Below are 14,870 nucleotides of genomic sequence, written 5' to 3' on the forward strand. Positions count from 1 at the left end.
CTGGAGTCCCCTTCAAACACTCTCTCGTGAAAGCCTGTCTTCCCTCCTAAACTCCATCTCTCTCTATTCCCTTCCACTCAGGGTGGAAGCTGCTTTCCTCTCCTGGATTCTATCTTTCTGGATTCTCTCACTCAGTGTGAGAGTTAGCTGTTTATTTCTCTCTCCTCCGGTTTTTTCTCTCTATAAATAAATCACTTTCTACAAACACTTTTAAGTCCGGCATTTACTGCGCACTGTGCTGTGGTCCCCTCTCTCATTCTTGAGAGGGTAGAAAACCAAGAACCCGGAAAAACGTCCTCTTAGGGGAGCTAAGGGCACCCTGAACCCCTAAACCCCAATATTACGCTATTGTAATTGACTTGGGGTATCATGAACCACACACATGTAACACAGTGGACTTAATCGATAAATGTTCTGTGATCTGACTACTCCCATCAACCAGCTGTTGTCCTGTCTCTCCCTCTCCTTGGGCCTCCTTATTCCCGGAGACACAATAATACTGAAGGCAGGGCAATCAGTTACTCTGTAGTGGCCTCTAAGTGTTCAAGTGAAAGGATCACACATCTCTCACTTTAAATCAAAGCTAGAAATGATTACTAGGCTTACTGAGGAAGGCACATGGAAAGCCAGGCCTCTTACACCAAATGATTGACCAAATTGTGAATGCAAAGATACATTCTTGAAGTGACTTTAAAGTGCTATTCCAATGAACACATGAATGATTAGAAAGTGAAACAGGGCCGGGCGCGGTGGCTCACGCCTGTAATCCCAGCACTTTGGGAGGCCGAGGCAGGCGGATCACAAGGTCAAGAGATTGAGACCATCCAGGTCAACATGGTGAAACCCCATCTCTACTAAAAAAATACAAAAAATTAGCTGGGCATGGTGGCGCGTGCCTGTAATCCCAGCTACTCAGGAGGCTGAGGCAGGAGAATTGCCTGAGCCCAGGAGGCGGAGGTTGCGGTGAGCCGAGATTGCGCCATTGCACTCCAGCCTGGGTAACAAGAGCGAAACTCCGTCTCAAAAAAAAAAAAAAAAAAGCGAAACAGCATTATTGTTGATATGGAGAAAGTTTTAGGGGTGTGGAGAGATCAAACCAGCCAAAACATTCCCTTAAGCCAAAGCCTAGCCCAGAGTAAGCCCCTAACTGTTTTCGATTCTGTAAAGGCTGAGAGAAGTGAGGAAGCTGCAGAAGAAAAGGTTGAAGCTAGTGGAGGTTGGTTCATGAGGTTTAAGAAGCTATCTCTACAACAAAAAAAATACAATTGATAATTGATGAATGTGGCTATACTAAATAGATTTTCAGTATACATGAAACAGCCTTCTAGTGGAAGAAGATGCTATCTAGGACCTTCATAGCTATAGAGAAAAAGTCAATGCCTGGCTTCAAAGGACAGGCAGACTCTCCTGTTAGGGGATAATGTAATTGGTGACTTGAAGTTGAAGCCAATGCTCATTTACCATTGTGAAAGTCCTAGGGCCCTTAGGAACTATCCTACATCTACCCGGCCTGTCCTCTATAAATGGAACAACAAAGCCTGGATGACATCATGATATGATTTGGGTCGTGTCTCAGCCCAAATCTCTTGTCAAATTATAATCCCCAATGTTGGAAGTAAGGCCTGGTGCGAGATGTTTGGGTCATGGGGACAGTTTCTAATGGTTTAGCACCATCCCCCTAGTGCTGTTCTCATGAAAAGAGTTCTCATGAGATCTGGTTGTTTAAATATGTGTGGCACCAACCCCCTTCTTTCTCTTCCCCCTGCTCCAGCCATGTAAGATGTGCATACTTTGCCTTCCACTGTGACTGAAGTTTACGGAGGCTGCCCCAGCGATGCTTCCTATACAGCCTGTAAAAACGTGAGCCAATTAAACCTCTTTTCTTTATAAATATTACCCACTCTCAGGTGTTTCTTTATAGTAGTGTGAAAATTGACTAATACACAGCACATCTGTTTACATGGTTTATTGAATATTTGAAGCCCACTGTTGAGACCTACTGCTCAGAAAAAAAAGATTCCTTTCAAAATATTACACTCATTGACAAGGCACTCGGTCACCCAAGAACTCTGGCAGAGATGCACAAGGAGATGAATGTTGTTTTCATAGCTACTAATACAATATCCATTCTGCAGCCCATGGATCCAAGAGTTATTCTTACTTTCAAGTCTTACTAAAGGAAATGCATTTCATAAGGCTATAGCTGCCACAGATAGTGATACAGCGGATGGATCTGGGAGAAGTACACTGAAATACACTGAAAACCTTCTGGAAAGAATTTACCATTCTCGATGTTATTAAGAACATTCATGATTCAAGGAAAGAGATAAAAATATCAACATTAACAAGAGTTTGAAAGAAGTATATTCCAATCTTCATGGATGACTTCGAGAGGTTCAAGATTTCAATGGAGAAAGGCAGATATGGTGGAAATCACAAAAGAACTATAATTAGAAGTAATCCTGAAGATGAGACTACATTGCTGTAATCTCATGATAAAACTTGAAACGATGAGTTGTTTCTCATGGATGAGCAAAGAATGTAGTTATTTGAGATGGAGTTTACCTTTGGTGAATATGCTATGAGTATCACTGAAATGATAAAGGATTTCAAATATTACATAAACTTAGTTGGTAAAGCAGTAGCAGAGTTTGAAAGAACTGACTAATTTTGAAAGAACTTCTACTGTGGTTAAAATGCTATCAAACAGCTTCGCATGCTACAGAGAAATCTTTCCTGAGAGGAAGAGTCAATTGATGGAGCAAACTTCACTGTTATTGATTGATTGATTGATGGAGATGGAGTCTCCCTCTGTTGCCCAGGCTGGAGTGCAATGGTATAATCTTGGCTCATTGCAACTTCTGCCTCCTGGGTTCAAATGATTCTCCTGCCTCAGCCTCCTGAGTAGCTGAAAGTACAAGCAGTGTGCCACCATGCACAGCTAATTTTTGTATTTTTAGTAGACCCAGGGTTTCACCATATTGGCCAGGCTGGTCTTGAATGCCTGACCTCGTGATCTGCGCACTTTGGCCTCCCCAAAGTGCTGGAATTACAGGTGTGAGCCACCACACCCAGCCTAAACTTCATTATTTTAAGAAATTGCTCCAGCCACCGAAACCTTCAGCAAACACCACCGTGATCAGTCATCAGCCACCAATACTGAGGCAAAACTTTCCACCAACAAAAAAATTATGATTTGCTAAAGGCTCAGATGATTTTTAGCATATTTAGCAATAAAATATCTTTAAATGTGTGTTTTTTCAGACATAATGCTAATGCACATTTAATAGACTATAGTAGGTTATAAACCTAACTTTTATATGCACTAGGAAACTGAAAAATTCATGTGGCTCACTTTATTGTGATATTTTATTTCCTGTCATGGTCAGGGACTGAACCTGCAATATCTTCAAGGTATGACTGTATATATATATATAGCAATATCACCCCTCATGAGTTAAAACATAGGCTGAGATCCAGTCTTCGATGTTTTGACATTCAGTTTTCTTTGGTGGCCAAATGGACCAAGTGGATGGGAAGTCTTTTCCTAGCACTATGGATTTTAAGTAAAGTGACCTAACAGTTCGTGGACCACCTATTTATAACCGGTCTTTAATAAAAGGCTCAAGAATTTAAAATTACATTTATACATGTTCAATCACTATTATGAAGAGATACCTGTTTTGTTCCTTTAAGATTCAAGCCTTCATGCCAATCTGGTCCCAACGCACTACCTACATTATCTGCTTTAGATTTGCTTCTGGCTTCCTTTTTCCTTCCTAAAGAGATGAAATTAAATAATATAAAAATTACCAGGCAGAGAATTATGTCAGTGTTCAAGTTTTTATTTAGGTAATGTAATGATTCACATATATACATATATTACAGCATGGCTAACTTATGTTATCTATATTAATCATTTTAGTCATTATTTTAATATTTTTCTGATGTAGAGTTACAAATAGATAATCTTTCAATTGTGTGCTGAGTATAAGCACACTCAATTTATGTTTTGGATATGTTACACCAGATAATCTGAAAGATAAGAAAATTAGCCTTTGAATTTTAATAATTTTGTCAATTATTAGCACCTCCAAAATGTACAAAACTCTTGCTTAATTTTATAATCTAAAAGCTTTTTAAGCTATCAAACTTAAAAAATATGACGTCTGTATTAGCTTTTCAACTCACTGCATTTTTTCCAAAACTACTTTAGGTGTTGCCCAAATGTAGCATCTGTTTGCAAAGATGCAGATGTGCTGAGTTATTCAATTTCATTTTAAATTTCTTGTTTTAATTCTATATATAAAATACATATACATATATAAATATATATAAAATAGAAAATCTGAAAACTTCATGTAAAGATACATAAATATCCATATTACTATCTCCAAAATTTATTTTATTAAATTTTCTTATAGCCCTTTTCTATACTGTAAAAAAAAAAAATGTTTGTATGAGAATTAATGAGGTAGGTGCTACACTTACCTTCAGTTGTATATCTGGTTCTTTTATGTGCAATTTTAGCCTCTGATTTTTCAGAAATGAGCTTTGCAGTCAAGAATTCAGCTGCTCCTGCATCGAAGAAAGTATTCCCTATAGCTTTATCTTTAATGGCCCAAATCACTTCACAGCCTTCAATTTCATATCTAAAAACAATACCAAAGTTACTAACAGTAATTTCAAAAGTCTAAGTAAAAAATCTTTGCATTTGCAAATAATGATCTCCTGAAGCAAAATAAGGAACACATTTTTAAGGCAAATTGGGAAAGACTGATTATAAAGAGCAATATAATATTCTTTAAAGATACTAAGAATTAAAAACAGAATAGTAAAAGAAGAAACTGAAGCAGTTTACAAAGGTTCTGTAGAAAGAACCTTTAAGTGACAAATATAGGTATTGAATATCAAGTAAAATTTCATTACAATGAACATCATTAGAAAATGTTCAACTTCTACAACATAGTTATTACATGAATGATCCCTAGGGCTCCCAGGGTTAAGCAGTGCTTTTTAGAAAATCTGTTACAGTATAATCAATAATGGATGAATAATACACAGCTATAATATTAAGATCAGTCACTTATTTGGTAAGAATGTTTTGTATCTTCAAAGCACATTATGAAAGGGGACAGAAAATGGAGAGAACTCGAGTTAGAAGCTAAAAATCTTAAGGATCAAGATTAATGACCTTAGAGGAAAGAAGGAATGGACATGGTATATAAGCCACCTTCTATTAGTATTTACCACTAATATAAGGTAATGGACAAGTGATATTTTATTCTAGGTTTAGATACCGGTAAGTGGTTTTCCTAACAATATTCATTTCACAAAGTCCCTGAAATCCATTATAATTAAGGTGGTCACATAATTTATCATCCCACCTGGGATACTATCCGCTATTAATAATCATTTTTTGTACAACTGGTGGAAATGGGGACAATCCCAGACAAACAAGATATATGGCCATCCCAACTATAATAGGATTTTATCTAAATTTGCAATACTATAAAATACTATAATTTAAAAATTAAGGTATTAATTTTTCACATTTCTTTATGATACAAAGTATTGCCATTTTTATTTCACAGATTGATATAATTCATAAATGAATTATAGAAAAAAAAGTTTAGTACATCTGAATCCAGATCACGTGAAACTCATACTTTTCAACATACGGTGATAGGAGCTCCTTGCTTCATCTAATAAGTTTTTATTCTTCCAGGTCTCCTATGCCAGTAAACATTTAGTCACCAAATTTCAGATTATTGGGTAAACATTCTATTTTATGTTACTCTGGTCATATAGCATCATTGACCAATGCAAAGTAGAATACACACTAATTTGGTAATAAAGTTTGTAGTTCAGTTTACACACTGGCATACAGTTATGTAATCCTTTCTTTTTTTATAAACTGGGAATTTCTTTACATCACCATTTTTATATTTAAAGTAAAAAAAGGAAACGAAACAAAAATATATATATATATTTAAAGTAATATTACAGTATAACACCTATCAGTGCAGTTTAACATACTGATGACTGACTAGAAGACAAAGTTATTACAAGTAACCACATGTAACTTCAGTATTTGCTCTACCTCCTAGGACACCCTCTAATCCTCTTTTACTAACTTGAACTATTCTCTTAGCAATATGCACAAGTTTGAAGATTATCATCACACACAGATGGGAAATACTGCTTTCATTTTTAAAATGACTACAAAAACAGACAATGAGGTATCACAGTTTTGTGAAGTTATGAAATAAGGTATGTGTTTGAAAAGGAAACGATTAACTTATACTTAGAAAAAAGAAAACAGACCAGGCGCGGTGGCTCGCACCTGTAATCCCTGCACTTTGGGAGGCCGAGGAGGGCAGATCACAAGGTCAGGAGTTCAAGACCAGCCTGACCAAAATAGTGAAACTCTGTCTCTACTTAAAATACAAAAATTAGCCGGGGGTCATGGCATGCTCCTGTAATCCCAGCTAATTCAGGAGGCTGAGGTAGGAGAATTGCTTGAACCCGGGAGGTGGAGGCTGCAGCGAGCCACGATCATGCCACTACACTCCAGCTTGGACAAGAGAGTGAGACTCCATCTCAAAAAAAAAAGAAAGAAGAAAACAGATAATAACTGAGATAAATGTATAACGAAGAACACTAGTATTAGTTTCACTGAAACACAGGGTAGAAAGGGTATAGGTATGCCAAGTTTCATGACAGACAAAGACCTAATCATTCAGTGGACCTAACCTCAGAAAATAACATTATGTGGATCCGTTTTTAATTACCAAAGGAGAGCTTACTAAATATAAAATTACGAGTTTTATCCAATTATACAGTCTTCAATCTCCAACTTAAAATGAGGAATAAGATTAAATGTTGTAAGACTCTAAACATTTTTTAACATAAAATTTTTACATGTAAATAAGTCATAATAATAGTTAAGTGATTCTTTGGTGATAGCTGATGGAGAACATGCCATGTATATATTATACACAAGGATTTGAATGAAGCCTCATTTAAAATAAATCTTTACCTCTCCCTTCTTGGCCACATTTTGGTTTTGACTCTTTCTCTGCATTTCTCTGTACAATGCCACAAACTTCATAATAACAGTGACTGTTACCCATAGTACTCAGGCAATTTAAGAACTCTTACAGGCTTCTACTGGGACAGATGATTCTCTAAAAGAGTGGCAAAAACCTAGTCTGAGAGCTGGAACGAATGCAAGTGAGCAAAGATATGGCTTTAGCAGAGTCCGTATTTTAATTCAAATTTGTCCTCTTTGTGGTTTAACCCAATTTTATGGCCTGAGAAAGATCCAGACTATTTCAGGTCAATCATCTGCTAGAGGGTAAAATCATAAAGCGAATCAATCTTCTGCAGGCCATAATGGGATATTTCTCAATGGTTTTTGAACTTGTAATGTCATCTTAAGATGAAAATGTTTCATATTAATTAATGTGCTCACATTCCCCAAGCTTCCAAAAACCAAGAGCTGAAGAAGCACATATCCTAAAACAGGAGTCATAAACATTTTGGGTTATATTGGCCAGACAGGTAAAATAAACGAGTGAAGCAAGATTTACCATATAAGTAATAAAAAGTGGTGAAGGCTATCACTAGAAATCTCAAAAGGTATAAATATTTAAATTATTTTAAAACACAGAATATACTTATAAAACACATTTATGGGCCAAATTTGGCCAGCCACTTTGAGACCTAAAGGATTCCCAAAACATTTTTATTTTATAATAAAATTTCTACAATTATGAATTCCACAAGAGCTAAAAAAAAAAAAAAGGTGGATTTTTTCCCCCTTGAAAACATATGAAATTATATTTATCTTTGATTTTTGGAATAAAAAAACATTTCCTAGTCTGTCAATAATCACATGAATCACAAAGCAATTGCTAAATTTAAAAACAAATTATTTTAAAACAATTTAAATGTTATCATATTTAAAAATGTATACTTACGCTAACTCAAGTGCAATACCACCGTTCCCTATGATCATTATTCTTTTAGCTTTAGTAAGCTGTTTCTGAAATTCCTATATTAGAAAGAAAATAATGAGGTATTTTTTTGTAATAGTGGGTAATATCTGAAATAAGAGGCTTCAATGATAATATTCTAAAAGTCTAAATATTTTATTAAATTTATAAAGGAAAAAAAGATAAAATCTCACTTTCCCACTCTACCAGGGTACATCCTCCCAATTAATATTACAAAAGTTCCCCTTTATGTTTTATTCCAAGCTGCCTTTATAGCTGTCCCTCTCCTGATTTTCCTTTCCTTTTAGGTCATTACATTTAGAGTACTTCAGAATTTCAGTAGGAGGCAATATTAACTTACCACATTCCCAACTATTTGACCAAATCAATTAGTCTTTCTTTTCACCTAGACACTCAGTTTCCCCAGAGTTACTCAACACTTAAAACTTTTAGGAATGAGAAGCTCAGCAGCATAGTTGTTAAAAGCAGACTCTGGAAGCACTGGCTTAAGCAATTACTAACTGAATGACTTTGGGCAAGTTGCTTACCCTATCTGCACCTCAGGTCCTTCAACTAGAAGTGGAAATAATAACTGACTATATATCCTGATGTTTCTGTAAGGATTATGTGAAATGATACAAACAAAACTGGTAGGAGTAGCAGGCACACAATAATGTCAAACTTTTACTGAAAAAAATGTTATTAACATTCTAAGACAGCTAAATTGATGCCTCCACCCCCAAGAAAAAAGGTCACAATGAGCTTGGAGAAGCCAATGGTAATTCTTCAGGCACTTTAAAAAGTATAGAATAGTCTCATTGCTTCAGAATGACATCTGAACAGAAAAATTCCCCCTGCTGCTAAGTTTCTATTAAATGTCTATTAAATTTATCTCCAAACTTATAATATTCACTGAAGTTGACTTTTTAAAAATTCTCCAAAAAAAACCAGCCAAAGTTTATTTTAGTTTGTCCTTCTTTGAAGATACTGCAATTTAAGAGAGATCTGTAAGAGCACTGGACCTACAGGTGAAAAGCACAAGCTTAAATTGTGTATCTGATAAACTTAATACCTAAATTAGTATAGATACATACTTAATCTCTCAACCTCAGTTTCCTATTTGTAAAGTGGGAGTAATAATCATCACACAGGATTATCATGAGGATTCAATGAGTTCATGTATGTAGAAGACCTAGCTGAAACAGTTATGAGCTCAATCTCTGTTAATATGAACTTAAAATGTTTACAAGAAGATAATCAAGTTCATTTAATTTCCTCTAAATTCCTAATTATTTAATTAAGAGAAGAGGTTGAAAGAACACATTATTAATTTTTCAGTATATAAAATATTATATTGATGCAAAATCATCATGTTATGAGACAGAACAACAAGCTTGAGGTTAGACACAAAATTGTGAAACCAGGAAGAGCTTCTTAGCAATAAGGGTTAATAAGCCCTGAATTAAATTACCAAAAGAAGTTATATAATGCTCCAAATACAGAAGATTCACCTTATTGGGATAGTTTACCTAGGGCAGAATAAGTCAAGTGATTTTTCTGTTCTATGATTCTATCATGATGTTGTACCACAAAGATCTTTTGAATACTGTTTTTTCTTTCGGCTGGAGAATAAGATCAGTAAATTTTGAATATGTTTTACCTTTTTGGAAAAAATTGTTACATTATTTAGGTGGCATATCACATATTCCCAAAGCAGAGTAATGAATGTGTGTGTAATGTAAGTTTTAATATGCAGCACAGTCATTATATCTGGGATATCTCATAACTGATAACACATCAGCATGAACTTAAAAACAAAAAATAGTATCAACTAAAAATAAAAAAATTGCAGGAATAAAACATAACCCCTCTGAGGTTTATTAGTCATGAAACAAAAATTTCCCTTCTGCCTCATTATAGTTTAGGACCTGTAAGTGGAACACTTTAATTCAAATGTAGAAAGTCTTTCATTTCCTTCTCATGGCCAAACCCAAAATGTTACCTGAGCACTGTCTGTATCACGGATTCCTAATACATAAGGATTTCCTTCACATATCAACTTTGGTTTAGCTCCAGTACATAGGCAGAGTTTCTTATATATATGCTGATTGCCATCTTCTGTTATAATGCACTGTAAATACATCAAACAACAAAAGAAAAAGGGGACACATAATCAACATAGATACAAGTCACTTGAAATTAAAAATTCAATAAGACAAACACAAAAGATAATTTATTAAGGTTCCTCATGGTGGCATTCAATCCTTTGTTACAGCAATTACAAAACTAGGCTGAGAATACATTCTCTAATCCAGTTATTCATCATCACTTTAGGCTCATGAACCATTTTGAGAATCTTTTGGAAACTAGTCTTTCTCCCCCTGAATAAAAAGGTACATTCACACAAAGTTTTGTATTAAACTTCAGGAATCCATGTTGGTTGAAAAGGTAGTTGATCCCAGGTTAAAAACAAACTTCAAGAAATTTTTAAAGTAAGCATTCTCATTATACCTGTGACAGGTCTTGAAGATTTCTGATCTCAACGGAATTTACTGTAATAAGACCTAGTAATTCTAATAATATCGTACCTTCATATCTATTATGAGTACAGAAAAGTAGTGTGTGGTACAAGAAATTACAGTATGTCTTCTTAATCTAAAAAGACTAGAAGACTAAAAAAACAACAACCAGTATTTATATTCTTAAGTACAAATAATGACTTTACTAGCAAACCAAATGTTTTCGGGGTATATCTTATTATAAGTAAAAAAAATGTTCGTCTTTAATCATAGCATGTATTGGCTTTAAATGTATATTAATTTTCAATAACATAAATCGGTCTAAAACTACATATTGGAGATCTATTGCTTTTGTTCCTTAATAACGAGTGAAAAACTACATATAAATAGTAGCCTTTAGAAAACATTTAAACACAAATGCATGCTACTATGAGAGATGCTCAACTTTGTTCGAATGATTTAGGGGGATTAATGTTTGTGCCAAGTATTTAATTTATAAACCATGGCAAAGTGTATAATAGCACTTAATACCCAATGAGACATTTATAACCCAAATGAACTTTTCAGTTGCATAACAAATACATAAAATCAGTACTCCAGCATAGCATAATCTATATAGAAATTTTATACATTTCTTTCAGATAATCTCATTCGAATTTTATCTGACAAGAAAAACGTTAATGATAGGTACTGACTAAACTTAAAAAATAACTTGTATTTAGCTGCTGATTGCCGTCTTCCATTAGAATGCGCTGTAAATACATCAAACAATGAAAGAAAACAGCACAACAAACACAAAACCTCTTTTCGTTAACTACTGCTAAATTTTTGGCAGGAGACGTGAAAGTAAAACATACTATCTCTAATTCACTAAAAAATATAAAGGACACTTTGTCCAGACAGAAGCAAGTGACACACTCTGCATCCTCACCTCACCAGGATACTGAAGCTCCTGGGGAAGCAAAGCAAAATTTCCTAAGAACAATATGGATGGAGCGGGGAAAACCTATTGTGGCTGTGAAGGCCCTGATGCCATGTATATCAAATTGGTATCATCTGATGACCATGAATTTACTGTAAAAAGAGAACATTCATTAATATCAGGCATGATAAAAGTCATATTGAGTGGTCCAGGTCAATTTGCTGAGAATGAAACCAATGAGGTCAATTTTGGAGAGAGATTTTCATATGTGCTATCAAAAGTATGCATTTATTTTACATACAAGGTTCATTACACTAACAGCTCCACTGAGATTACCAAATTCCCAACTGCACCTGAAATTGCACTAGAACTACTGATGGCTGCAAACTTCCATGATTGTTAAATAAAAGAAATTATAATAAACTGTTAATAAAATGTAAAGGACAATGGATAATAGAAGGCAGACATGTACTGCATGTGAGATAGTTTTCAAATAGTAAGAGGAGGCACTCTGTTTTATTCAAATGCCCTAACATACAAATTCCTTCACAATCCATTTCATGTATTTTGAGAGCTCACCTTAATTTACAAAAAAAATTGACAAAGATATTCCTTGGAATATGTAATACCGCTATAAGTATTAGGAACTCATCTAATAACAGTTTCTAGTTTGGGGATTCAGACTTTTTATTTTTCCTGATAAAACTCAGTACTTTTACTTACTTTTTTTTCCTCAAATTACTTGTGTTTCAAATGTGGTATATATGTTTTATCCCTAAAGGAGATAAAACACATCTCTATGAGTTAAAATTTATAAATTAGAACTGCCTTATAGAAACAACTACAAACCTACTTCTCAACCTACCTAAAGTTCATCTGATGATACTGTAAATCATCTAACAACATCCTTTCCTGAGACCGCCTTCTTCACTCTCATGTAAGGGTCCTGCTGAATTTATAGTAGAAATCAGTCAAATCTGGCATACTTTTTACAACTAAATTGTCCCTGTCTCAGTTCAGGCCGTATATTATTTTTTTAAATCAACTTTTTAAAGTGTATTATTATTATTCTTTTTGAGACAGGATCTCACTCTGTTGCCCAGGCTGGAGTGCAGTGGCAAAATCATAGCTACATGCAACCTTGAACTCCTAGGCTCAGGTGATCTTCCCATCTCAGCCTCCCAAGGAGCTGGGACTACAAGTGCATGCGACCAAGCCTGGTTAATTTTTGTATTTTTTTTTTTGTAGAGATGAGATTTTGCTATGTTGTCCTACTTAGTTCAGATGATTTAGGGGTTGTTTGTGCCAAGTGTTTGATTTGCAAACCTTGGCAAATTGATCATAGCACTTAATACCCAATGAGACATTTATAAGCCAAATTATAGCCCAGGCTAGTGTCGAACTTCTAGGCTAAGGTAATCTGCCTGCCTTGGCCCCCCCAAAGTGCTAGGATTACAGGCATGAGCCTGTACATAATTTCCTGACCCTTTACATAATTTTCAACCATCATATCCACCTTCCAATTTGGTTGTTGGCTACCAGCCACTTGTTCTACCTCAGTTTATTCTCAACACTGCTATCAGATGTATCTTCCTTAAAAAAAAGATCAATTGGGCCGGGCGCGGTGGCTCAAGCCTGTAATCCCAGCACTTTGGGAGGCCAAGGAGGGTGGATCACAAGGTCAAGAGATCGAGACCATCCCGGTCAACATGGTGAAACCCCGTCTCTACTAAAAATATAAAAACTTAGCTGGGCATGGTGACGCGTGCCCGTAATCCTGGCTACTCGGGAGGCTGAGGCAGGAGAATTGCCTGAGCCCAGGTGGCTGAGGTTGCGGTGAGCCAAGATTGCGCCATTGCACTCCAGCCTGGGTAACAAGAGGGAAACTCCATCTCAAAAAAAAAAAAAAAAAAAAAAGATCAATTTTATCACTGATGCCCCCTCTTAAAATCACCTTACAATTTCTCCCAAATATAAAACAAAAATAGTATGACATGAAAAACCCTTCAGGATCTAATTTACTTATCTTCTAGCCTTGATTGCCAATCTCCTTTACTTAACCATATCCCAATCCCTTTGACATTTCTATTCTTCGTATTACCTTCCCTTTCTGTGGGTCTTTGAACATTCAATCTCCTCTTCCTGGAATGCCCCTTTCCACCTGGGGAACTTAATTTACTCATCTGTTAATACCCAGCTCATTTTACTCTCTCTGTAAGGTCTTCCTAAATCCCTGATATCAGAGCTTTGATAGTATTTCAGTGACTGTATTTTTTCCATGGCAATATAACTATAGTATGCATGTTCATATTCCCTCTGACATGGACAGTTACTAGGCGCAGACACATCATATTATCCCTACTGCATCCTGGCACCTAATGCAGTACCCAGAACACAGTGGACACTTTATAAACATTAATGTAATTTGAAATGTGAAGAGTAAAATCCCAAATCTAATTATATAGTTCCAGTAAACTTACAAAGTCTGTATTTTTTCTTTAATATTGGAAATTGATGTCACTAACCTTTGCTTTTAAAAAACTTAAATAGTGCTGGTGGTAGAGCTAGAGTGAAAAGAAGGCAGGCAAAACCTCACCAAGATTCAACAATGAAAAATGTCATTAAGAAAACAATTGTCTTACGTGGTCTTCACTCTTCAGTTGCTTTACCCCAGATTCTATAACCTTAATGTTGGGAAAGCGATGTTCTAACATGGTACTTGGTTGTTCTTCAACATCAAATTCTTCCAATATTTTAGAAATCTGTATAGATCAGAGAGATTAAAAATGCATATTTTAAAAGCATTTTCTTTCAAGAATCTTAAATAATAAAAATACTTCACTTTTATACACTAATTTGTGTTTATAGTTAGCCACCTGTAATATATAGAGTGGAAAGAGGACTAGACTCAGCATTTAGAGACTTAAACATTTGCTTGGCTGCTCCTGGGCAAGGCAGGTGTTACAAGCCATAGATTCCTGGCTAACAAAATGAGACTATTTTACTGACCTGTAAAATGAGGGGTAATACCACTTACATTTCTACAGTTTAACCAAACCGCTTACTTATTTCCTTATTCTTCAGGCTTTCTCTCTCAGTTTACTTGCTAACCTTATGTTGATCGAGGCTGTGCACTTTTCTTTCCTGTTGATAAAACCATATTCTTCTAGACTCCTTTCCTTTCTATACAGCTAAAGTTCAATTGTGAATCATTTAATCTTTTCCCCAAATCCTTTACTTCCTTGCTTTCTTATCCTAACCCGTTAACCTGAAAACTCCCAACCCTATACCACCTGCTTTCTCTAGTCCTAAACCCAGCTTGCTGCAGGAAGACCACACAACCTTGCATACTGATATTCCATCTCAGCTGCTCCTTAAACACTGCATGGAAATCTTACTGTATGGCCCTGAACAGTTCTCAAAACTTTC

At 35.4% G+C, this 14,870-nt stretch overlaps 1 protein-coding gene and 1 pseudogene across 1 annotated transcript in view; one reads left to right on the forward strand and one right to left on the reverse strand.

Moving 5' to 3' along the window:
* PYROXD1 (pyridine nucleotide-disulphide oxidoreductase domain 1) overlaps positions 1-14,870 on the reverse strand; it is a 30,247-nt gene that overhangs the window by 8,182 nt on the left and 7,195 nt on the right. Inside the window, exons 3-7 of the mRNA XM_035256115.3 lie at positions 14,084-14,203; positions 10,003-10,131; positions 7,986-8,059; positions 4,492-4,652; positions 3,679-3,779 (exon numbers count right to left, since the gene is read on the reverse strand). Coding sequence (XP_035112006.1) covers positions 3,679-3,779; positions 4,492-4,652; positions 7,986-8,059; positions 10,003-10,131; positions 14,084-14,203 — 585 coding nt within the window. The remainder of the gene's footprint in view (positions 1-3,678; positions 3,780-4,491; positions 4,653-7,985; positions 8,060-10,002; positions 10,132-14,083; positions 14,204-14,870) is intronic.
* On the forward strand, positions 11,377-11,844 carry LOC118144202 (elongin-C pseudogene; annotated as a pseudogene).

The sequence above is a fragment of the Callithrix jacchus genome, chromosome 9 (assembly GCF_049354715.1).
Source record: "Callithrix jacchus isolate 240 chromosome 9, calJac240_pri, whole genome shotgun sequence".
NCBI lineage: Eukaryota > Metazoa > Chordata > Mammalia > Primates > Cebidae > Callithrix > Callithrix jacchus.